This window comes from Thunnus maccoyii, chromosome 1, assembly GCF_910596095.1.
Source record: "Thunnus maccoyii chromosome 1, fThuMac1.1, whole genome shotgun sequence".
In the NCBI taxonomy this organism is placed as follows: domain Eukaryota; kingdom Metazoa; phylum Chordata; class Actinopteri; order Scombriformes; family Scombridae; genus Thunnus; species Thunnus maccoyii.
Window position 1 is genome coordinate 23,980,035 of NC_056533.1, and position 23,771 is coordinate 24,003,805.

The following is a 23,771-nucleotide window of genomic DNA, read 5'->3' on the forward strand; positions in this document are numbered from 1 at the left end:
TTGACTGCCAGCCCCATGTAGCCCAGGTGTTCTCATCTCCTCAGCGGGCTGTGTGATTCTGTATAGTTATCAGTCGTGGCTTGTTTCTGAAGGATCGGTGAGAGGCGTTTGATACTTTTCATCCAGCTCATTTTTATGTGCATTACCAGTTTATTGTACACTTGAGTGTTGTACAATACATGCAGCTTCATGTTTAAAAAAAAAAAAAAAAAAAAAAAAAAATCCTTAAAGTAAGGAAAATCTTTTGTATTTTTGATTTCAAAAGGCATGTCATATCTACTTTTTAAATGTATTAATGAAGATTTAACTTTACATCAGATGGAGTGTTTTTTGTTTTTTGTTTTTTTTTTTCTTACAAATATCTGTATGTTTAGTTTAGCGCAATGTCACTGAACTGTTAAACTTAGCATGTAGAGAATACAGCTTGCTTTTGTGGGAAAGTCCAGAATTAAATTTTAATCATGGCACTTTTTCTGCAGAAAATAGCAATTGTGTTAATGATTTTTTTTTTTTTTTTTTTTTTTTAATATCCGTTAAGCCATTTTACTTGCAAGAATTGTTACTTGTGCTGAAGATGTATTTAAAAAATGTTTTAAGACATCTTTTGTTAGCCATCTGGCTATATGATATTGTAAAGTGTATATACAGTTACATTGAATTTCTGAAACAAAGTTTTAAAGTTAAAAACCTCTTGCATGCCCTTTGTTTTTATTTCACCTGACTGTCTGAGATGACGCTGAAGACGTGGGACTTGACAATTCATTTTAGGAAATAAGAGTGGTCTGCAGTAGTGGCTGATGCTTGTTTCAAAGAGCCAATGCGATGGTTTGATAGAATATAAGCAATGATACAGATGTGGCACTGAATCTGAGCACCCATCTTTGACTTTTTGGATTACAGAGACACAGTTTGTAATAGACCTAAGTAGTGAGTGTTTGTTGAACGGTTTTCACTAGTTTTAATTTCTTGTATTTTGAACAATAATTACCACAAACTGCCCAGGGCCCCTGGAGCTCTTAGTCCCTGGGTCAGTTTGTGGTAATTACATTTGTATAGAAATATACACCACCGCATTGTTTATTCCCCACTGACATGATAGGGACCTTAAAGGTTGATCCTGTTATCACCTAATTTTGTGGCCTTGCTGGAAGCAGGTACTGTGTCGAAATCTATTTTTAAGAACTTCAGTTTTGTGCTTTTATTTAGCATAATTAGTGAGTTTAATCAAGTTAGCACACAGAAAATATGATTTATGGTAACACTGTGGGATGGAAAAAAGAGTCGGAGTAACAGGTTTTCATCCATTCAGGCAGTTGTAGTAACACACCAAGTGCTACTCATTTAAATCTCTTCCCCTGTGGAACTTTCTATCAAACAAAAATAGCCTGTAATTAAGTTTCCTATTCATCATTTTAAGTTTCCTTTTTGATTGCATTTTTAGTACAATTATTGAATTGTATTTTAATGGCTTTTCTCTGTTGTTTTAATGGAGAAAAACACTAAAGCCACAACTGAATTTGTTCTTTAAAGGGGCCTTCATCTTTCAGTTTGGGTGTAAATGTTATTTTCTAAATCTAATTGTTTTTCTCCCATAAAACAATAAACGAACCACCTAAAAAAAAATGTAAACACATTAAAATAGCTCTATTCAAACACGTTATTAATGTGCATTTAGGAGTAAATCCAATCATAAATTCAATACCAATTAAATTGTTCATCAAAGATCATTGTTTCTTAGAAGTTATAATGGTTAATACTTGTGATATTCTACATTACACCCCATAAACGCGTGAATGAAGCCTTTCCCCGTTTTAATAAAGCATCTACAGCAACATCAGGCTGTGTCAGGGGTTATAAAGAGTCTTGTACCAGAGTATTTTCATCAGATGTCATGTAAATCCTCCAGCAGTCAGTCTGGTGTCTTGCTCTCCTCTTGCAGGACTCATGTTTCAGACTGGAGGAGTTAATCAACTACACCTCATTAATAATTCAGCTCCGACGGCCTTGCTTGTTGTCGAAATCCCTTCTGCGTTTCACAGCCCTCATTTCGCACCTAGTTTTCCCCCCTTTACCGGTGTCCTTAATTAGGCTGCTTTTAGAGCAGGTGTAGGGTTGCAGGTGGAGGCGGAGGTGAGGAGCCTGCAGCCTCTGCGCACAGTGGCGTGTAAGAGAGATGAGTTCATGATCAGCTTGTTGAATGCGTTTTCTGTATACGACTTGACTCTACACTTAACAAGCATGAACATCCGTTTTCTTAATCCGGTTCCTCTTCCTCAGCTGAACATCTACTCTACATCAACAGGTTAAAACTAAGTGGATTTTTTTTTAATATTTGGATTGGCTAGTGAGGACACTGACAATGTGGTCGACTCCAGCTGCTTGCATGATGTGCATCCTCTTTGGTACGTAGCTACAAAGTCTGATTTAGTCTGAATGAATGAAATAAACAACTAGCATGCATTGTCCAAAAAACTAGCAAAACAAAACTATTCCATCAAGATGGCAGTATCATGTGATCAATATTTAAGCTGGGCTGCTATTAAAGCTTTATTAATTTGATCATGAGTAATGAGTAGCAGTTTTAAGACTTACAAACTAAACTAAATTGATATCTGTCACTTAATTGGGTCATTTTTCAATGAAGACATGTTTTGCTAAGCTTGTGAACAAATGGACAAAAATATTTCTACATGCAAAAGAGATTTCCAATCTCAATGGGACTTACTGTTTAAATTAAGGTTAAAATGAAAATAAATAGCACACAAGCCTTGATATTAATTGTAATTAATTCTCAATTTTCACAATAGCAAAGAGTTGATAGAGATGACTAATTTCAATGTGGATCAACAGAAATGAATGTTTCCTTTCTTTTTTGCACAGGGATCATCTGTGATGTCAAGCAAGTGTGTTCGCAGCCCAAATTAATACAAAGAGAGACCGACCAGAATCCCGATGGCGTCACCAAATTGAAAGAAGACATCCACACAGTTATTAATCAAATTCATTCCTTGTCCAGTGAAAATGAAAATACACGCACCCTTGGCAGCTCTTTCACAGTAGAGAGTGTTGACTTAAATGCATATTTTGGTGTTCTGGGTAACTTGTATGGTGTCTTCCAACCACTGATGAGAGAGAGATTCTTTGATGACCTTCCCAAAATGTTAGTTTGTATTTTATCTGGGAGACAGGACTGTGGACTGGAGGCAGAGCTAACAAAGACAGTGTCTCTGGAGTTGGGTAAACCACTACTGATGTTCATGTCATCTCTGAGATCCCAGACATGCACGACGCAGGATGATGGCGCAGATGGAGAGTCAAACAGTTTCCTGAGGGCCTACCTCAGGATGGGGGAATCAACGGCAGCAACATTAAATGGTTTTCAGCAGATGTTTTTAAAAATACTGTCGAGTCTCCCTCTTTCTGGGAAATTGATGACTGCTCTGAGTGACGTGGTGGATAATGCTGTGAAATATGTCTCAGCATTCATGGCAACAGTTCTCCAAGTACCGATGGACTACATCAAAATAGCCTTACAGTTTGGAATCAGGATCCCATCTTTAAAAGGAAAAGAGACCTGTGAGCAAGGTGATTGTTTTTCATCAGTATAATCATTTGAGCAATGCCATGAAATTTTATACATTATATAATCTAAAGTTCATTACTGTACAAATTCTTTGTGCTAATGAATTTTTTTTCCTGCTCATTCTGCAGGAGATCTCAAGCAACTCATAATGTGGTAAGTCATTTTTCCATGTTAAAGGATAGGTTCACAATTTTTCACGTTTGTCCTCAAACAATAGTCAGGTGTCAACATTGACATGTTTTTCTTGATGTAATCATTCCTCCTGGTCATACCAGACATTAAGAGATCACTTCATAATGCACTCACAGTGTACAGTACCAGTCAAATATTTAAACTTGAATGAGAAAGTGTCTAAACTTTTGACTGATACTGTAAGTAAAAGGGGACAATGACTATAGCCTTCCTTCTGTGCAGAAGTTTACTTGAGGCTAATATGAAGCTTCAGCCTTGTTACAATCCTTCCACTGTAGCTGAACAGGAAAACACACATTTTTTTTACTTAAAAAGCTGTAACTGTGGTAGATATCTTTGACTAACTCAGACAGCTGAAGCCTCATATTATCTTCAGATAAACTTTTAAATACATTTTTTGCTCAAAACGAGGACTGTGGATTTTGTCCTTCATAACTCACACTGTAAGCACATTTGGATTGGATCTTCTACTGGTCAGTATGAACGAGAGGAATGATTACGAAAGAAAAACCTGGTTCAGTGTTCATTTGGGCACCTCACTGTTTTAAGACAGACATAAAAAATTGTGAACTTATCCTTTAAATGTACCTGTGGAGTTTTTTGCACTAGTAGCGCTATGGAGCAATGTTTTTGAGAGTGGATCCCCATTTTGTTCGTAGTGTCCATGTGCACGACGCAGTACATATTCCTACCAGCTCACACCATTCCACTGATTGGTGGTAACGCACAAAGAAGAGTTGCAATATGTAGACAAAGGCAGTAAAGAAGATGACTGCTAGCTAGCAAATATGTATGTAAAGAATGTAGGATTTAAATATAAGTTTTTTATAAGGAAGGAAACACATTCAAGATGTTTTAAGACCTCAAGGATTCACACAATGTGTTTTGGTGAGAAACTATTAATTTAAACAGAACTTTTGTTTGTTTACAAGAAAACTCCACAGGGCACCTTTAATTAACATCTTCCATGTCTCCAAGCAGTAAAACACTTATTAGCCAGACTGGGTCTCACTAAACCTGCATGCATTTTTGTAAATATTATGGTGTCATTGATTGAATCTGTTATAATTATTCAATACCTGTTTTGTTTAGGGGAATAAAACACAATGTAAGCTGGTCCTTCGGTAACTCAATCATTGACATCCTTCTGGAAACCTTCCTGGCTTCAGAACAGTCTCTGTGCACATATCCAGGGCCAGAGTGCCAGAGTTCTCCCAGCGCCCCCTTCCAACGCAGTGTCCAAGAGGCAGACACTGATAACAGCCACTATATGCTGCTCAAGTGCGGTCGCCGCAATCTGGCCGGGCTCAATGACACGCTGTGCGCTGAAATCCTTGCGGGTTCAAGAGAGGGATCCTCCACATCTGTACTCACCCTTTGCCAGGCGCTTAGCTCCCTCAGCGCTACGCAGATGGAGCAGGTGTGGAGCAACATGTGTTATGTTATTCAAGCACTGGTGTCTCCACTTGTCAGCAGGTCATCAGACTGCAGCGTAGGGGACACAAAGCCTTCCCCTGCCGTCACTTCTCCCTCACAGACTCTCCCCCTCCCTCGTTCTGCACCTCACCGAATAGCCAGAGAAGCTTCCAACCTCAAACAGCTCGCCTGCAACTACAAGAACTGGTTACAAGACGAGGTGGTGGATGCTGTCCTCGTGTCACTGTGCAGTGATAACGAACGTGAGCCGTTTGTGAAGCAGGTGTGTCACAATGCTTTGTTGATGAGGAAGCTACTTTCAGACCAGATGAACACCTGGCTGTATGGATACTGTGCAAACGCTTCAGCGGACCCCGAATACATGGTGAGTCAGTTCTGTGTCTATGAGGAGTGGATTGACAAGCCCTCAGTCCCAGTGGACCCATCTTTACTGGAGTTCTGCATGAACCTGGATGGTCCCAGGCTGACGACACTCATCTGTGAGCATAATAGATTCTTCATGCTTTTATTGTCAAACCCTGAAAATATGCGGTTCATGCCTAACTGCTCAAATCTGGTGTCTCCACCACCAATCCCTGGCCTGGATTCACTTATGCTAGATTCTTGTCGCTACTCTGAGTGGCATGATGTGATGCAGATTACCACTGATGTTTTGTCAAAGTGCATCCTCCGTGATCCCAGAGGTTTTACAAGAGAGGTTTGCTCCAACAAAACTTTTCTAAATAGCCTGCTAAGCAAGAAGGAAAATTCCTGGCTTGGGAGTCACTGCAACACCTCTTTGACTTCTCCACCCACTGAGGCGCCCAAGCCCTTCAGCATTGCAGACTGGTGTGACTACCACACGTGGGGAGAACGGCAGGTGGACGATTCAGTGGTCGGCCTGTGTTGGCAGTACGATAAGCTTGCTTTTCAGAAGAATGTCTGCTGCAAGGCGTCTGTGTTTGAGAAGCTGTTACAAGACCCTCAGAACAAATGGGTGAAATCAGTTTGCGCAGACCTGAAGGAAATTGAGGAAATAGAGGTGTTACGACAGGTGAGTATTTTACCTGGATCACATGTATCCAATCAACTTGTATGAACAAAAAAGAATAGCGAATGTTATCATACAACAACTCAATAACACAGAAATCGTATTCTGATCTTGTACTCATGTAATCTGTATTTCAGGTGTGCAAGTACTCCGACTGGACCCGTCCCATCATTGTGGACATGACTGAGCTAGCTCTCTGCGCTGAGATTGACCCACTTAACTTCACCTCAAAAGTCTGCTCCAATGAAACAGTCCTCCAGAACCTGTTGGCCAATCAGGACAACACCTGGTTAATACAGCACTGTGCCAACTATTCTAAACCGGGGATATCTCCTGGTGGAGGTGGCGGACAAGGAGGAGGCGTGATGGGATTCAACCCTGCAGAGCAGTGCCAGTACTCCAGCTGGAGCGTATCCCTTCCAGACGCAGCACTCCTGACTCTCTGCTGGGAGCATGATCAGACCAAATTTGTATCATCTATCTGCCCCAATCCCGGTCTCCTCTTTTTGCTGGCCCGTGAGCTGTCTAGCAAGTGGGTGAGCACTATGTGTGCCACCTACACCAACTACACCAGCACTAACAACACCACTGCAGAGCATAATGTTTGCCTGGCCAAAAAACTGGTGAGGCAGTTCAACTGGACATGCTCTGCTGACTTTACCTCAGCGTGCCAGCCCGGGGCCAGTCAGAATATGGTCCTGCAGATGATGGTGCGCTGCTGGGTGGAGAGTCTGAGGTCCAGGGTGGGGGATCTGTTGACTCCACCTGTGGTTACTATGATGGAGCAGGGGGTCAGCACTACTGTGGTGATCCTGCTGGCCTTGGAGGAGGTCCAGAACACCTCACTGCATGTCACTGAGAACATAAGACTTAGCGTGCTCTCGTCTGTGGCTCGCTATCTCGAGCAGGAGAACGACCTTGACAAAAAGAGGGTGTTGCTGCAGTGCTTTGGGGTAGGAAATTTAATTGTGCAGTCACTGTTTGAAAAGAAGAGTATCTTGCTATCAGTGGTCGAGGAACTCAAGCTGTCAAATAAATGTAGCAGAGTAAAAAGTACAATATTTCCTTCTAACTTGTAGTGGAGTAGAAGTATAAAGTAGCATTAAATGGAAATATTCAAGTAAATACAAGTAACTCAAATTTGCATATAAACATAGCAGTTGAGTAAATGTATTCTCCACTTGCTACATTATGTTTTTACTACTTATACTGCGAGAAAGAACAGGAATCTGTTGGTAAATGAGAACTAATAAAGTCTGTTTTGACACTTTTTTTTTGGAAATGTATTCTGTAGATTAATCAGAGTAGTTTAAATAGAAAATGTACCTCATCTTTTATTCAGATAGGCTTAATCAGTTTCTATGTTGAACAATTCACTCGCTTTATCTAATTATTCATCCATATCAGTTACCATTAGTGTCATTGTGTAACGGTTGACCTCAGGTATACAGCCAGCCTACAGGTGGTGTATAGTTACACTCCTGTCACTGATATCGACATAATGAATCTCTTCAGCTGCGTGTAATCTCTACTGGCTCACACTTGATTTGACAATTACAGTATTACAGTATTGTGTCAAAACAGACTCCGGGATTATGGTTGTTGCCATTAATCCCTCCACTGACTGTGTGTGTGTGTGTGTGTGTGTGTGTTTCTCCTCTGTAGAGAGTACTAACCAGCTTGATGCAGACAGCCAGAGATGTGACCAGTGATGAATTCTTCATCATTAAGGTGATACCTGCGCTTTCCACAGTTTAAATGCTGATGTGAAGTTTTTCCATCCATCATGCATCATTTATGTGTGTGTGTTTCATGCTTGTTTTGGGCTTATTTCCTTATGTATGTTTGTGTTATTTGTGTTTCTAGGAGTACTTCAGTATACCACTGAGCAGCCTGAGGTCGGTGCTCAGTGTGGCTCACATCACCACTGTCAGACTGATCCTTCAGTATTATAGCAGAAACAAGGATACACTGCAGGTGAATAAGCAGATCACCATACATGTGAAGCCTCCACTAGCCACAATTAGCTCTCTTTTCCTGTTTATTCCTGGAATTCTCAGTTCTCTGTTTCACAATGATGCCATCTTTTTAGCCTTTGTTAATTATACAGTATGCAGTATCCCATTCTTGCTGACACACAACTGGTATTTGCTTGTGTTTGCCAGTTGCCAGATAATTACCTGTCCACCATGGTGTCAGTGCTGTTCCAGACCCACCTGGTGAAGGATGGAAGTCTCTTTCCTGAGCTGGCTCCCCTGCTGGCTGCAGCCAGTCCAGCTGACATCCATGCTTTGCCTTCACTGCAAAACAACACCAATGTGTAAGTGCTGGTGATGTTACGTGTCAACTAATCTTAAGCAGCCGTGGGGTCATTACTACTGAGTATTATGTCACTTATTTCTATCACCAGGATTTCTCATAACACAAACAGTCACACAGCAGCATTAGTGAGCTTTAGAGGTGTTGGTAAATGCATTGTATTAGCTCTGTTTTGGCCAGGCTTGTTGTTTTCCAGCCTCTATGCTAAGCTAAGCAAACCAGCTGCTGACTGTAGCCTTGTATTTAACAGACAGATATGAGAGATGAGAGTAGTATTGAGCTTCCACAGAGCCCCTCAAGTCCTGAAAGATGATTTTTTTAAAAAATTTTGTCCACACAAGATTATGTTGTGATACACGATAATAACTTACCCGCATAAGTTTGTTGTTATCTTTTGGACTTTGGAGGCTCCGTAATCTTCTCATCTAACAAAACAAAGACAATAAGCACATTTCCCAAAATGTTGAACGATTACTTGGACTATTTAAAGGGATCCTACTTTAGTATTATTTTCATATGCCAAACAAGGTGGGAACTGAGTATCTTTGTGTTACCTCTGCCAAGAGTATGAAGTGAACAGCATGATTTATTTCAATGGTGCACAATTATGCAATGTCACTTTCCTATATAAAGTAGTATGCTTCCCTCTGATCACAACCCTGGTGTTAGGCTTCAGTGAGAAGTGATGTGTCATTGCACCCCAATGTGCCAGGAACATGCATTAAACATAGAAGGTAAAAGATACTAGTTTGTGACCAGATTTCAGTCTAGAAAGGGCATTATAATTTGTGTGTAGGTATTTGCTGTTGATTCAACGGGAATTAATCATTAAATATCGAGCAGAATAGCAAAACAATCTGACTCAGTCTCAGTCCACAGTCATGTTTTGGTCTTTACCAGCTGTTAATGACTGAGCACAAATCAATTTAAACTTAATTGTCCCTTAAGGTTCATGCACATACAACTAATGATAAAAGCACAAACAAATTTCATTGTATCAAAGTCAACTGTATCAAAGCCCGGCAAGTAAGATTGTACAATAATATCTAAAATGGAAACAAAAAGTGCAAAATAATGTTATTGATATGCTACACAAACCTAAAAGTGGAAACAAATGGGTCTGTTGTTTTTGTCTCTTGAGTTTTATGCTACAAAACAATGCTACACTACATCAGCTTGTTGATATACAATTTTATACATCCGACTTTAAGGAGTATAAGCAAAATACGCTTATTTGCTTTCTTGGTGAGTGTTAGATGAGAATATTGATACCATACCTTATACTTGTCTGTTCAGTATGAGGCTGCTGCTGGGGGACTGTTAGCTTAGCTTAAAACAAAGAATGGAAACAGCGCATAGCTCCTTGTATTACTGTAATGTACTATAATTTTTACAGTATGTTTTCTGTCTGTATTAAACAAACTAAATATAACATGTTAATTTGTGAGCTTTAGAGGCGCTGTGTGTGATTTTACCTTTGGACAAACCCTGTTTCCCTCTGCTTCCAGTTTTTATGCTAAGTTAAGCTAACCATCTCCTGGCTGATGCTTCATATTTTATGGAGAGACATGAGAGTTGTGTTAATTTTCTCATCTAAATCTAGGCATGAAAGCAAATAAAAGTATTTACTCAAAAAAATAAGCTATTCCTTTTAAAGATTTAATTTGGCTTACAATGATATATGTAAATAGTTTGCTCAACGTTCCTCTAGGTTTAAATTGTTTAATACAATCTTTCAAAGCAGGCTGCAGACAATATTTTGCAAATATTCTATAAAACTGTTACAAAGCAACCGTGCCAGTATATCACACACAAGTTTAAAAAATTCTGTAATTGTATTTTTTCTAGGAGGGAGACTATTAACAGATACTTGGGGTCCATGTCACTGGATCGGAGGCGAGCATTTGGCTTGTGGTACAGCAAAGTTTTGCCCCCCTCCAAAATCACCAGAGGTCATCAGTCACTCATCAGGGACACTGGAAACCTGATCACTTACCTGCCCTTCCACAACTTCCAACACCTCTCACCTGCTCAGGTAACAGCCCTCTGAGCTCTGACACCTGGCTGCGAAACCAGAGAAGCCAGTACTCTGTCAGTTCGATTGGCCCCGGGGCCCAGCAGTGCTACCTGTCACATACTGGTCAAAAGATCTTTCTCGGTCACCACCAATATGTGTCATATGCTTGTAGCTAATGTTGAATAAATAAAGATAGAAACACATGAACTGACCTTTCAGGGCTCAAACATGAATGTAGAAGAAGGTTTTAGGAGTAAGTCAATGATTTTTTAAGGTGAAAAGACTGCTGAATTATTTGTCTGTGACCTAATATTTGCCATGATTATATTATACATATGTATTTGGATTAAAAAAATGTTCTAACTATATTTTTGTCATCATGTCAATCCCCAGCTATTAGACGGACTGGATGTATTGCAAAGAAACACTCTGAGCCCCCTAAAGCAGGAATTCATAGCACAGAGCCTCATCGGCACCTACAGAAACCTGACAGCTCAGGATTTCACCAGGTCAGGAAACACTTTATATAGGCATCTCCCAACCTTTCTGTATTAACTCTACATGTGGCAAAGCATATTGCTATTTAGTTTGATTTTGCTGGATTTTTAAGATCAATCTCATTCTTGGTAGTGTAGAAGTAAAGTCATATTTTGATATGTAAACAGATTGCTTGTATCTCGCTTCCATAATGAAATATCCTTCATTTAAATAGAGTGACTTACCTGCTTTTAATCTTTCCCACCCACTGTTTCACCTGCAAGACACTAGCACTATGTAAAACTTACATGGACTGCTATTGAACATGAAATGTATGTTTTAGGAGATCAGACTATAATCTTTTATTTTTAAGTTTTAGAAATTATCCAGGTGCAATGCACAAAGGGTGTCTCCAAGAAATGGGTGGTGAAAATGTTAAAAAAGGGTTGGCATTAAAATCAAGTTTGTTTTAAATGGTCAGTGACCTTTGTCTGTGACTTTCATTCATTGGCCATTTAAAAAAGATAAGTCTTATGACCCAGATAATGAAGTCACATTTTTTAGAATGAAATATACAGTAATTTGTACTTAGAGACAGTACAGTTACTCAACATTAAAACAATGCCCCTATGTAGTAGCTTTAAGGTTGTTAAAATCATCTTATTTCACACTGTCTGTCTTTTCAGATTTGGTATTTTTTCATATTTTTGGGTCTACACTAGAATTTGAAACATTTGGCTGCATTAGTTTGCAATGACTGGCTCATCATTAAGGCTACTGCTTGCTCATATTAAGGGGTTAATTTAGTGAGAATTTCTGAAATGTAGGCCTATATTTAGCATTTCGTCAGCAAATCTCTCATCTGCTCCCAGGTGTGTGATGTTGAATCAGTGTTTGTAATTTTAGGCTGGGTAATCTCTCGTGCCTGGCAGACTCAAAGGACCTCCTGGTATACAAAGGCACTAAGGCCTTCAGAGTCATCCAGGAATTTGTCATGAACTGCACACGCGAGGGACGCAGCCTGCCAAGCCACCTGGTAGGAACAGCAAAGTTAATACGTGGTTTCTTTGTTGTTGTTTTTTAATGTGTTTTCATTTAACAACTGTATTTAAGAAGTATTTATATTATCCATGCTGTCTCTTTGCTTGTTCTGATGTTTATATCCAGACTTCCAGTGTGTTACTCAATAGCACAGAGTTAAGTGTCCCATCCTCACTCAGCCCTGACCGACTGGCAGAGCTCGCCCATCTCCTGCCCTCGCTGGGTGTGACTTTCCTGCAGCGTCTCACCTCATCACAGCTACCTGCTGTCCTTCCTGCTCTTGACTCTGTGCCTTTCAGTCCTGAACAGGTAGAGGAGTGTGCTCAACCTTCCTTACTAGTGAACCGATTCTTACATATGAAATAGTTGTCAGGTATCAGGTATACATGGGTGCAGTCAATCCCTTTCACTGCACAAGTCTTTATTGGTCGTACATGGTTGGGTTTCTTGGCAGCTGGTGGGGTTTGTAGGCCTGAGGAACAGCTGACAGGCAGCCAGTCTTCAGTACACTGACCCTTGAGCCTCTCACTTTTTCTCTCAGTCTCACAGCTGTTGTCTTGCACACATATGTCTTAAAGAGACTAAGGACTAACCTCTTTAAGCCCACAGACCTTTTTGGCAGGTCCATAATGACAAAAATGTTGTGTGGACAAGCAGATTTAAACCAAAACCTAAATTATCATTTAGAATTTGTCATTTAATGTAATGGTGAAGATATAAAAAAACATTTTGGATTTGAATATTTCACCCATTATAAACAAGTAGATACAGCATATATTGGCATACCAGTCAAGTACCAGTTAAATTACTATTTGAAATGTTATTTATCAGCGTTTTTACTCATTTGCTGTCATTCTGTATCTTTTTCAGGCCTCCATAATCGTAGACAAGCTGTCTTCAAGTAACACAGTAAGTGTTTTTGTAACCACATTTAGCGTAGAGTTTGCTCTCTACTGTTTTTGTGTGCCCTGACCTCCACACATTCTTCCCCTCTGCCCAGCTGAGCACTCCAGGCCGGCTGGAGGAGCTCGGCTCCCTCGTTGTGGGAGTAAAGACGGAGGCTTTGTTGACACTGACCTCTGACAAGCTGCTGTCATCCCTGCCTGCCATGGCTCAACACACACCAGGCTTCAGCCCACCACAAGCAAACGCTATCTCCGCCAAACTATGGGTACAACACACACATTCGCAATAATAGTGGGGACACACATGCATATAGAGTCATAATAAATTTAGAATAAAATGCAGCATTGAAAAAAGAGTAATAATATTAAGGACACAATATCTTATTACTCATGATAGATTTGGAATTATTCTCTAAGCTTTCATTAAAGTTCACTCAGAGTTATGTAAATGATTAATTGGTGGACAGCACCTGTGACATCTGTTCCTTGTGATATCTTAATACTTTTGGGGACATTTTTTGTCTCATAGAAAAAGATACAGTAGAGACAGACTGTGGGAGAAAGAGGGGGAATGACATGCAACAAATGTCATCAGCCGGACAAATGGAGGGGTTGTAAATACGTCAGACTCTTAAAACTATAGACTACCAGGATGGCCCCCCCTGATATTTGAACTTTGTCCCTACCAGGGCTTTCCAGAAGTGGTTGGCTGGTTGGATGATGTAGAGCCTCTGCTCTATTGCACACCGCTGCTCAGTATCCTGCCCAGGACTCATCAGCTTGTGAACAACATCACCACTGCATCCACAAAACCCTGGAACACACAGCAGGTATCACACAGCCCATCTTCCATCAGCACACATCGAAACAGCTGTGCTTGTCAACTTTGAGTTACTTTTAAAAAAAATGCAATGCCAGCCCATCACAGTCCCCATCACAGGCTGCATATGCAGAGTGGTAAACAGGTCAACAATAGAGAGTTTTTCATTTGTCAAGTTGCTTTGTTTGATCAAATATCAAGTATTAAGTATTTAACAAGGAAGAAAAGAAAGCTCAGTAGTAGTGGTTGGAGAAAAATCTGAAAAATGTACATGATTGTACATTTGGGCTTGGGCTTCCATGTACAGGAAGCCCAAGTAATGGTCAAATTTTTAAAGTTTATTAATCAAAGCAAAAGAAAAGGAAAAAAGCACCAAATAGTGCAATATACAGATAAACTGGAATAAAAATGAAATGAAATTTATACAAATGTTTCACCTGATGATAGAATATGCCATCAAGTTGTTAGTCAGTTCAACTCCTGCCTATTTGAATACAGAGCCGGTGACACCATGTTATCATCTCCTCAAGCTTCCTCTAATTAAATATGCTTCCTCTGTTTGTCATGAGAAGGTGTGTATGACAGCATCTTGATTAGTTACTAAATTATTAAGATGAGAAGTAAAAGCAAAGACATCATCACCGATACTGTGAATGGACTTGCGTGTGAATACAAATGCTGCAGACAAAAAGTGTCTCCTTATCAGATTGCCATTGTCTCTGATCACGGAACAGAAGCTGCCTGGAGGCTGCATAAACCTGTAAACTATATAACACAACTTCTTTTTCCATTTCTTCCCCAGGCTAAAGCAATATTCAAAGAGGTGCTTGGTACTAAACCAAATCTTATCAAGCAAGATTTCCTGTAAGTCCAATTTGTTTGTGTGTGCCTATTTGTTAGATAACTGTGTAAACACAGTGTTTTTTTGTGTACAATCCTAGTCTATACCCAACTTTTCTGTCTTTAGTGTGTTAGTACTCTGCAGCTTTAATGTATATGTGAGGCAATGTGCATCTTAAGACTTTTCTCTCTTTATGTAATCAGGAGTCTGGGAACAGTGGGTCAGGGTGTGAGCTGTAAGGCCTTACAGGAGCGTTTCAGAGCTGATCCCTTGCCTTTGTCAGTGAGAAGAATCCTGGCGTTTCTCAGGCAGCAGCCCAGTCCTCTGCACACCTCACTGGTAGACATACTGTCTGTTTGATTGATCTGATTGTACTGTAGGGCAACAAGGGCAGACGTGTTGTTCCTGTTCATGTGATATAAAATGCATTTTCATGTGTATTTGTTTCTACTCGGGACAGAAAAAGTGTGTGATCGATGAGCTGTATCAGTTTGAGTTCTTCTCTCAGCTGCTTGAAGATCTTGGAGCTGAGATTGCCCTGTCCATGCCGTAAGTCTGAAGTTGTAATTAATCAATGCACAATAAATATGTTAACATGAGAGAAAGAGAAATAGTGATCTAACTATAAATAGAAGATAATGAAGAATAATAAAATAAATAATAATAATAAATAATAATAACATTGAAGGTTAGTGGCTGCTCTCTCCTTATCGAGATAAAACATCAAAAATTGGCTTGATTTGGTTGATTAATTCATTGTCCACTTGACAGTATCAACCATCAACCTAGAAGAGCCACACTTTATATTCATAAAAGCTGAAACAACAGTTTATTAGTAGAGATTTAAAGACATACTCACTTAAAGACATACACCCTAACCCTTATTTTGTGTGTGCAGGGTGAGCACCATTAAAAAGTTCTCTACAGATATGATGGACACTCTAAGGAAGATAATTATTAAGGACCCTCATCAATTTATCGTGCTGTCAAGAACAAAACAGGAGCTCCTGGTGGACAAAATGGTGCAGAGGATGGTCAGTAGAAGGTGTTCAGTAGTGCAGAGTTTTAGTTGTTTTGTGTATTTGATGTGTGGTCAGCAGTGATTGTTGCACTCTTGTTCTGCAGGGCATGTACACAGGGGTGTTCACTGAAGAGGAGTTCCGTTCACTGGGCATCATGGCCACGTTTGTGGTGGACGAGGTATTCGTCCAACTGGACCGCAGCTTCTTCACTGACAATCTGGATTTCCTCCGGGGGCTGTGCTACAGCAGCAGCAAGATGGACATAGTGGCTTCAATCCTGCAAGAACCTGCTGCCTTCGGGTAATGTGATTACCTCAAATGCAAAGTTTTAACCATTGGGAGGAAAATGCAAGAAATCAGTAATTGTAATTTAGTGTCTGCATTTTAAGAGTTTATCCAGTTGGATTTTAAAAGTGTGTGTGTGGCAGATTTCCTCAACCTGTTGTGTAAGTTTTCAGTTGAAAATTAATAAATAGTTAAATAAATAACATGAAAATTATTTGAATGATTGGGGATCTGAATGATTGAGAGGACACATATGACAAAGCTCTTTGCGAACAGATATAGCAGCTGTTCACACCACAAGGCTTATGGTGTTAAGATGATGAAGTGTTCTGTTTCCTCACAGCCCAGTGCAGAGCTGGAACCAGACTACGCTCAGTCAGGTGGACAGATTTCTCTTTTTCCTGCCCGAGGAAAGGCTGCAGAAGATTTCCCCGGTGAGTTTACCGCTGTATTTTCATTCATTCAGTGTCACATCTTAATTGCCCCTGAGATAAGACAGATTGAGAAGAAAAACCCTTAAAACTAAAGATTACTTCCATTATCAGTAACCTGCACAATACAGTCTATTTTCTTGATTAGTCTATTATCGTCTGGTCTATAAAATATTGGAAAATGGAAAGTGCCTATCACAATATCCTAGAGCCCAAGGTGACCTCATCAAATGTTTTGTTTTGTCTGACCAATGGTCCACAATCACAAATATTCAATTTACAATCAAGAAAAGTAGCAAGTTTTCACATATGCTAGTCTGGAACTATCATATTATTTGTCGTTTTTGTGACTTGAAAGATCAGTCAATTATCAAAATAATTGCACATTAGTTTTCTGTCAGTCAACTTAAATGATTTATAGACTGATTGTTGTTGATTGTTGTAAAGATTTAAAACACAATGCTTGTACAGATTTATTCCATTTCCAGAAATCCATAGTGAGGTGTTGGGATTGTTAACTGAGACCATGGTAGGTTAGACTGTAAATAAATCCCTCAGGTGTCACATCTCCAGGAGGTGTCAGGATCAGGTGGTGACATTCCTATTTTTCTCGTAAACCATCAGTGTGTGTGTGTGTGTGTGTGTGTGTGTGTGTGTGTGTGTGTGTGTTCCCACAGGAATTGATGACTGTCGGGCGAATAGAAAAGCTGTTCATGAGCCAGCGTCAGTGGGAACACGGGGATGTTGGGATCCACTGTTTAGACAAGAATGAGAGGAGGCGTTTTTTTGAAAAGCAGCAGTTTGTTCTTCAGTACTTCCTCGGCTTCCTCAAAATAAAACCTCTGTCACGTGAGCATCACTTTGGTTCTTAAATCTTTGATAGAATCCTGATGGTACTCTTGAATGTATGGCAATCAAGTTAGAATGATTGTTTCTGAAAAATTAAATCTCTTTTTGTTAAGTCAAGTATATGCAAGTAACACAAAAGGTAACAAAATTTGATCAAAAATGTATCTAATAATGAAACCTGTTGTTGTCATATATGCTTTAGATATAACTATATGATACATGTCAACAGTATCTCCTGATCAGATATACTGAATGTGTCTGTCTGTCTTTTGCCAGCGACCCCTATGGTTCCTACCTGTGAGATTCTACATACAACAGCTCCCTCTGCCTGGACCTCGAAAAGTCTGACAAGCATGTCTTCATCGGCCTTCTCCAACTGTCTGGAGTTGATAGGTCAAGACCCATTCCTTGCATCATACCAACGCAGCCAGGTCATCAAAAAAGTCAAAGAGGTGAGATTATTATGTGGCTATTTAAAGGTATAATATGTAATTATTCCACATTAAAATGTCTAAAAACAACTAGACCTATGTTATATATTTTGTTGAGTCGTGTACTTACATTATCCCAAATGTTTCCAACAATTTTCAAACCCAGAGAAATCTGTAATTTAATCAAAGTAACGGACCGTTTCATTTGGTCGCCTGTCAATGGCGTCATATCTCTTGTACCAAAGAGTAAACACACACACTCCGCTACAATGGCATCTACCGAAGAGTAACTTACACACATACAAGATAGTACATCGGCGTTGTGGTTGTTCCACAGAAACTGTTATAATTTGACTTTTATTTAGTTTTAAGCCACATTTTTATGATAAATTTAGGTGTTATTACCATATTTTGATTGAGAGACCCCTAGCGGCTGAAATTACATATTGTGCGTTTAAGTCCATTCAGCACCATCACAGAAGTCCCCACTGTTCAGGGCAGCTTCCCCTTTTCAGCACAGGTGGTAATACTGTTTGTCTGCTCTTTCTTTACTGGGCTCCTTTGGAATGACGTGTGTGTATGAAGACGTATGGCCCCGTGTCCTCCTACTCCCAGTCTGTGATCTCCCAGCTGGGTGGACTAGCGGTGGAGCTGTCAGTAGAGGAGCTGACCACCCTACGTTTGACTGACAGGAGGAGCATCGCTTCTATGGGTGCTGTCAGTGCCTGGAGCAACAGACAGGTAGCTGCTTTGTTAACAGCAGTAAACATATTGGGTACATTTACTTTACGGCCTTGCTACCAAAAAACTCAGTATTTGTCAATATTAAAGTCCAATCAAGTACAGAGACAGTGAGTTTGTGCTGTTCGTGTAACCAATTAACAAAAAAAGATGAATAGTTGCTTAGTGCCAACTACAGAATTTAATTTCAAGCCTCTTTGATATAGACAAGAAATGAGATCAAAAATGTGTTATGTAAGTAAATGAAGGATTGATATTTGTAATTTTACAACATATGGCAGTTTGTTGGTATGTGGCCATGATATAATTAAGATCAAGCTTGACAAATTTTTAGTTCCACTAGTCACGTCAGGTTGTTCGTTGCCTTAGCATAATCCAGTTGTGGAACATATAACTTGTTGGGTATTATCTCTTACCTGTTATAAGTTATCTGTCTATTACAGTTTGGTTGGCTAGCCTCAAAACTTCAAACTCTTTTTTCTTAACGTCACCACTTTGGTGATTGCTGCTCTTTTCCTTTGTTGGACAGTATAGGTTTACGCATAATACAACACAATTATATTTGTCCCACATTCTCATATCTGTATTTGACAGCAGATAATGCTAAATATGTCAGTTACTTAATGAAGTTCTATTTGTTTTTATTACCTTCACTGAATATACAAAATGTCAGGATACTTACTTTCTCCATTAAGTACACTGCTGACGTGAATCCAAGTAGAAGAAAAATAATTTCTAACTTAATATTAGACAAGTACCACTGATGTACTTCACAAAACACTGTGGAATGCAAACTAATGCACCCAACACTGCAAAGTTTTAGTATATGTCCAAAGGTTATGTCTGGATCATAACTCTTGTTTTCATCCTAGCTGGCTGCACTGTTTACCGCTGTGTTAAACTCCACCAAGCAGAGTCCGAGCCAGCTTGACTCCAGCACACTGGTTGCTATGGGATACATCGTGTGCGGAGCTAAAACCACAGAGATGAACACTTTCAATGCCGTAGAGTTTAGGTGAGCAAATAACACCAATAACAGACACCTTTACAGTGGTTCAATCACAGTATTGTTAGTTTCCCCTCCTTTCTCCTCTTCCCCTTGTTGACGTACTGTGTCTCCCCCTGGTGGCTGCAGTAAGGCGGTGCTCTGGCTGGGTCAGCTGAGGTTGTCCTGCTCAGAGGAGCAGCTGCTGGCACTTGTTGGGCTACTGACCCACAGCCTTGCTTTTGGACTCATGAGCTCATGGGGAACTGATGTCTTTATTGAGATCGGAGTTCTGGCAGGTATGGTGCATTCACTACATCTGTATACTTTTTAAAGCTGAATCACCAATGAAGAAACTTATATTTTCATTCTGTTGCTATTACAATACTGTACAGTTTTCTACATGATAGAAATAGAAAATCAGATCAACCTTAAATTAAAGCCATCTTATTTTTATTGTTTGTTTTATTGACACCCTCTACATGTATTGTGTCAGTCTATTATGGCTGGACTCAGTGGACCTTTGTGCGACTTCACTCTTTGAAACATTTTGCACCCTTTACAGCTGGCATTTCAGACATGGCCATGTCTGCCTTGGTGAAAGAGCAAATTGAAGGAATCACACCTGTGGCTATTTCAATGATATCACCTAAAAGATTTGCTGTAAGTTGACAATGAATGACAACATGAAAACAATGTTCACAGAATTAGCTGTTATGATTTAAGATTAACTATTTATTAAGACCTCTATTTATTAAGTTCTTCCTCTGGAGTCCAAAATATCTTGATCTGTGATCATGTTAGTGTACTCATATTGACAACCACTTATCTGGTCTTCTCTTTTCCCATCTCTCTGTTCCTCTGTTTCTGTCTGTTGTGACACTTGAAGGCGGTGTTTCGCCAGCAACAGATCAGCATGTTCTCCTATGAGCAGGCTGCTGCAGTAACTGGTGAGCAGCTGTCAGCTCTGTCAGATGTCCAGAAGACGGCTCTGGCTATGGTGCTGACGCCCTGGGAGGACCGGCCTGTAGACTTCAGAGGTAAAACATTGAATGAAACAACCATGAAACTTTATCGTCCACTAAACATTTTCAGAAGCATACTTCATGTAACACAAATTCATAAACTGTAAATTATTCTTATGATTTTGTGTATCTGGTAAATGTTAACATACATCTCTCAAAGCTCTAACCAAAGTTGTGTCCCAATTCCATACTGATACTATATAGTATTTTATAAATTAATATTCATAATACTTAGTGTACAAGAAATAAAGCACTTTATATTTGCACTAAAAGGAAATGACACAAGGCATGCAGCGACAGAAGTCACATCACTGCTGCCAAATTAAACATAACAAAGAGAAAGCAACATGTTTTTCCAAAGATGTAATGCTTTTACATTTTGTTTTTCTTTTCTGAAATCACCACGGAGCTGTCCACCCATCATCTGCAATTTGTCTTAATTTTTCCTTTGTGCATTGCATTACAGGACAATAGCGTCCATGGAGCACCTTCAGAAAATAAGATAATTTAGTATGATTTGATTATACTTCAGTCCCATATGTGTAGAATTTTCAGATAAAACTATTCCAATGTCAAATGTTTTTGCTTGTAAAAAAAAAGTGAGACAATCCTGGTGAAAATTAGTGCATTTCAGGGGTTTCATACAGTGGCCCATATGGATAATGCACACATAAGAGTGAATAATCGATTAATAGATTAGTTGTCAACTATTAAATTCATTGATTAATCATTTGGAGTCATTTTTTAAGGAAAAAATTCCAAATTCTCTGATTCCAGCTTCTCAAATGTGAATATTTTCTGGTTTCTTTAGTCCTCTATGACAGTAAACCGAATATCTTTAGGTTTTGGACTGTTGGTCAGGACAAAACAAGACATTTGAGGATGTCATCTAGGACTTTGTAAAACAGGAATTGACATGTTTCACCATTTTCTGACCATTTCCATTTTCATTTTATAGACCAAACAAGTAATATATTAATCGAAAATGAAAATAATCTTTGGTTTTGCTCTAAATCCTTGTTAGAGTAATACGTAGTGTGGAATTGGGACACAGTGCATGGCTCTTAAATGTACTTTAATTCACCTATTTCAAAATTACATGTAACTTTTTCAGAGAGTGAGTTTGTGGAGTCATAGAGTTTGTAAGAGGTTTATTTCACAGCAGTCCATGAACAACGGACAATGCTCACTTTGAGAACGATTGTGAACTTCTTATATTTATGCTGAAATGCTTCCTTAGGATTCAACATGCTAAATTATATAAAAAGAAACAGAAACAGGTTCACTTGAGATGAGTATTCTTCCATTTGTTTTGTTATTCCATAGTCATAACAGCTCTAAAACCTGGAATATCACTTCAGTGTCATCCGCACCATTCCAGAAAGTGTAATGAAATACTGAAATTTGTTTTACAGTGATTTTTGTTATCATATATAAAAAATGTATAACAATCAGGGATCATATTTTGCATGATTCTACATTTGTATTGGTTTCACTGTGTTCTTGTAGGGAAGTCACTGGGGCTGGCGCTGAGCCACAGTCCTCTGTGTCTGATAGTGGGACTGCTGATACTGCTGATCATCCCGCGCTACCCTGACCTGATCTGCCCTGGCACATGACCCCACTCACCCCTGCTGGATCTGGAGAGAACTCTTCCCTCCTCATCCACATAACCAAGATTATCTCATTTATCTGTGCAATACCATGTCTGATTGTAATAAGCATCACTTCAGTATTTCTATATACTGTATTTAATGAGATTATTATTTATTTTGTGCAACTTAACATATCAACATTCAGCACTGAGGGAACCAAAGGAATAGTTTTTAACTTAAAAAAGAGAAAAGCAATACATTTTCACAATATAACCTCCCACAGAATTATTTTCATTGCTGTTGGCATATATATATATATATATGTATATGTATGTATATTTTTTTTAATCTTGAGAAACCTGTATGAACCACAACTGTCCCAGTGTAGTCTTCTAAGGGATGTTACGCCATACCCGGAAAAGCAACCCAAACACTTAAATATTACCAATATATATATTTTTTGTGAAATGACAAGAGTGTAAGAGCTGTAATGTTTGCTACATTTATATATTTATCCCGAGTTTTCTTAATTAGATAAGATTAAGGTACATAAAGGTCAACAAGAACTGATAATACTACTATTGGTCAACTTTCAGTCTATTGTTGCTGTGAGTTTTGTATTGTTGTGCACACATTCTGGTGTGATAAATATAGACGTAAGTTATTAAACTGAACCACTCTGCCTCTGACTCAATTTTGGTTTTTGTTTAATTTTGCACTCATACACACTCAGTGGAATTGTTCAAAAAATATTTTTTCACAATACTCAATATCTCACATGTGCAGTAAGAGTTTGTGTATAATGTTCATTTATGATAATCTGTGTCGACATACATCTCCCAACAAGAAGAGAAAGCTATAGTGAGATGATGCTAGAACTGCAACAATTAGTAGTATAGTAAATTTATTGTCAACTATTTTAATAATTGATTAATCATCATTTTTCAAGGAAAAAATTCAAACATTCTTGTTTAAGCCTCTGAAATGTGAAAATTTGCTTCTTTGTAGTAAAGTGAATATTTTGGGGTTTCGGACTGTTCGTCGGACAAAACAAAACAATTGATGACACCTTGGGTTAAAGGAAATTCTCTTTTCTGATGTTATATGGGCCAAATGATGACTGATTAATTGATCAAAATAAAAGGCATCAGATCAATTATGAAAGGAATTATTGGTTGCAGCCCTATTTGTTGCATTATCCACCAACTATACTGTAAAGGCCAGTTAGGATGAAGTGTAATATGTTGTAGTTGGGACAATTTGTATTGAGATATAGTGCATTAAGTGTTGAAAAATGACACTGATTAAGGTGCAACAAAAAAAACCTCAGTCCTGTGGGTTGTCATATTACACCCAACACACACCATATCAAGCACCTCCTTCTGTTTACTATTTAATTAAATAAAGACACCCATGGCTGCATGGATCAGTGTCATGTTGCTTTCAAGCAGTCCAAGTAAGTCAGGACATTAGATAAACTGAATGGGGCCAACAAGACCAACTTTACTGTCTTCATGTTCTACTTAGAATCCTCTAAAACTGTGAAAACTAGAGCCTTATGTAATTAATTTGATTTGTAATTTCTTTAATTTTATCTTATTTGTTTGCTTTTAATTTTTTATTTCTTTATCTTTATATATCTTATGATCTGTGCACTACCTCAAGTATGCATTTCCTTGTTAATGTTATTGGAATAGTAAACCTGTTGTAAATTCCATTGTGTAAATAAAGTTTTTTTTTTTTTT

The 23,771-nt window shown here is 38.9% G+C and overlaps 2 protein-coding genes across 2 annotated transcripts; both read left to right on the top strand.

Moving 5' to 3' along the window:
• The first annotated feature begins 1,969 nt into the window (after positions 1-1,969).
• Positions 1,970-8,566, top strand: LOC121896781. Its single transcript, XM_042410804.1, has 8 exons — positions 1,970-2,402; positions 2,881-3,585; positions 3,712-3,736; positions 4,868-6,245; positions 6,380-7,195; positions 7,908-7,973; positions 8,109-8,219; positions 8,408-8,566. Exons 1-8 carry the CDS (start codon positions 2,360-2,362, stop codon positions 8,564-8,566), a joined length of 3,303 nt encoding a protein of 1,100 aa, XP_042266738.1. The 5' UTR covers positions 1,970-2,359.
• Positions 8,567-10,340: 1,774 nt separating this feature from the next.
• Positions 10,341-22,701, top strand: strc1 (stereocilin 1). Its single transcript, XM_042413998.1, has 21 exons — positions 10,341-10,596; positions 10,972-11,087; positions 11,962-12,091; positions 12,223-12,405; positions 12,967-13,005; positions 13,097-13,267; positions 13,691-13,831; positions 14,624-14,685; positions 14,866-15,001; positions 15,123-15,211; positions 15,561-15,696; positions 15,788-15,984; positions 16,313-16,403; positions 17,078-17,249; positions 17,526-17,701; positions 18,266-18,421; positions 19,294-19,436; positions 19,557-19,705; positions 19,972-20,069; positions 20,296-20,446; positions 21,941-22,701. Exons 1-21 carry the CDS (start codon positions 10,441-10,443, stop codon positions 22,048-22,050), a joined length of 2,802 nt encoding a protein of 933 aa, XP_042269932.1. The 5' UTR covers positions 10,341-10,440; the 3' UTR covers positions 22,051-22,701.
• The last annotated feature ends 1,070 nt before the right edge of the window (positions 22,702-23,771 follow it).

Bases quoted from the DNA above. Each gene is read 5' to 3' on its own strand.
- LOC121896781 (XM_042410804.1), top strand. From the start codon at position 2,360: ATGTGGTCGACTCCAGCTGCTTGCATGATGTGCATCCTCTTTG. The intron at 3,737-4,867 runs GTAAGTCATTTT...TGTTTTGTTTAG, and splicing joins CTCAAGCAACTCATAATGTG to GGGAATAAAACACAATGTAA. The intron at 8,220-8,407 runs GTGAATAAGCAG...TGTGTTTGCCAG, and splicing joins GAAACAAGGATACACTGCAG to TTGCCAGATAATTACCTGTC.
- strc1 (XM_042413998.1), top strand. From the start codon at position 10,441: ATGTCACTGGATCGGAGGCGAGCATTTGGCTTGTGGTACAGCAAAGTT. The intron at 15,002-15,122 runs GTAGACATACTG...TACTCGGGACAG, and splicing joins GTCCTCTGCACACCTCACTG to AAAAAGTGTGTGATCGATGA. The intron at 15,985-16,312 runs GTAATGTGATTA...GTTTCCTCACAG, and splicing joins CAAGAACCTGCTGCCTTCGG to CCCAGTGCAGAGCTGGAACC.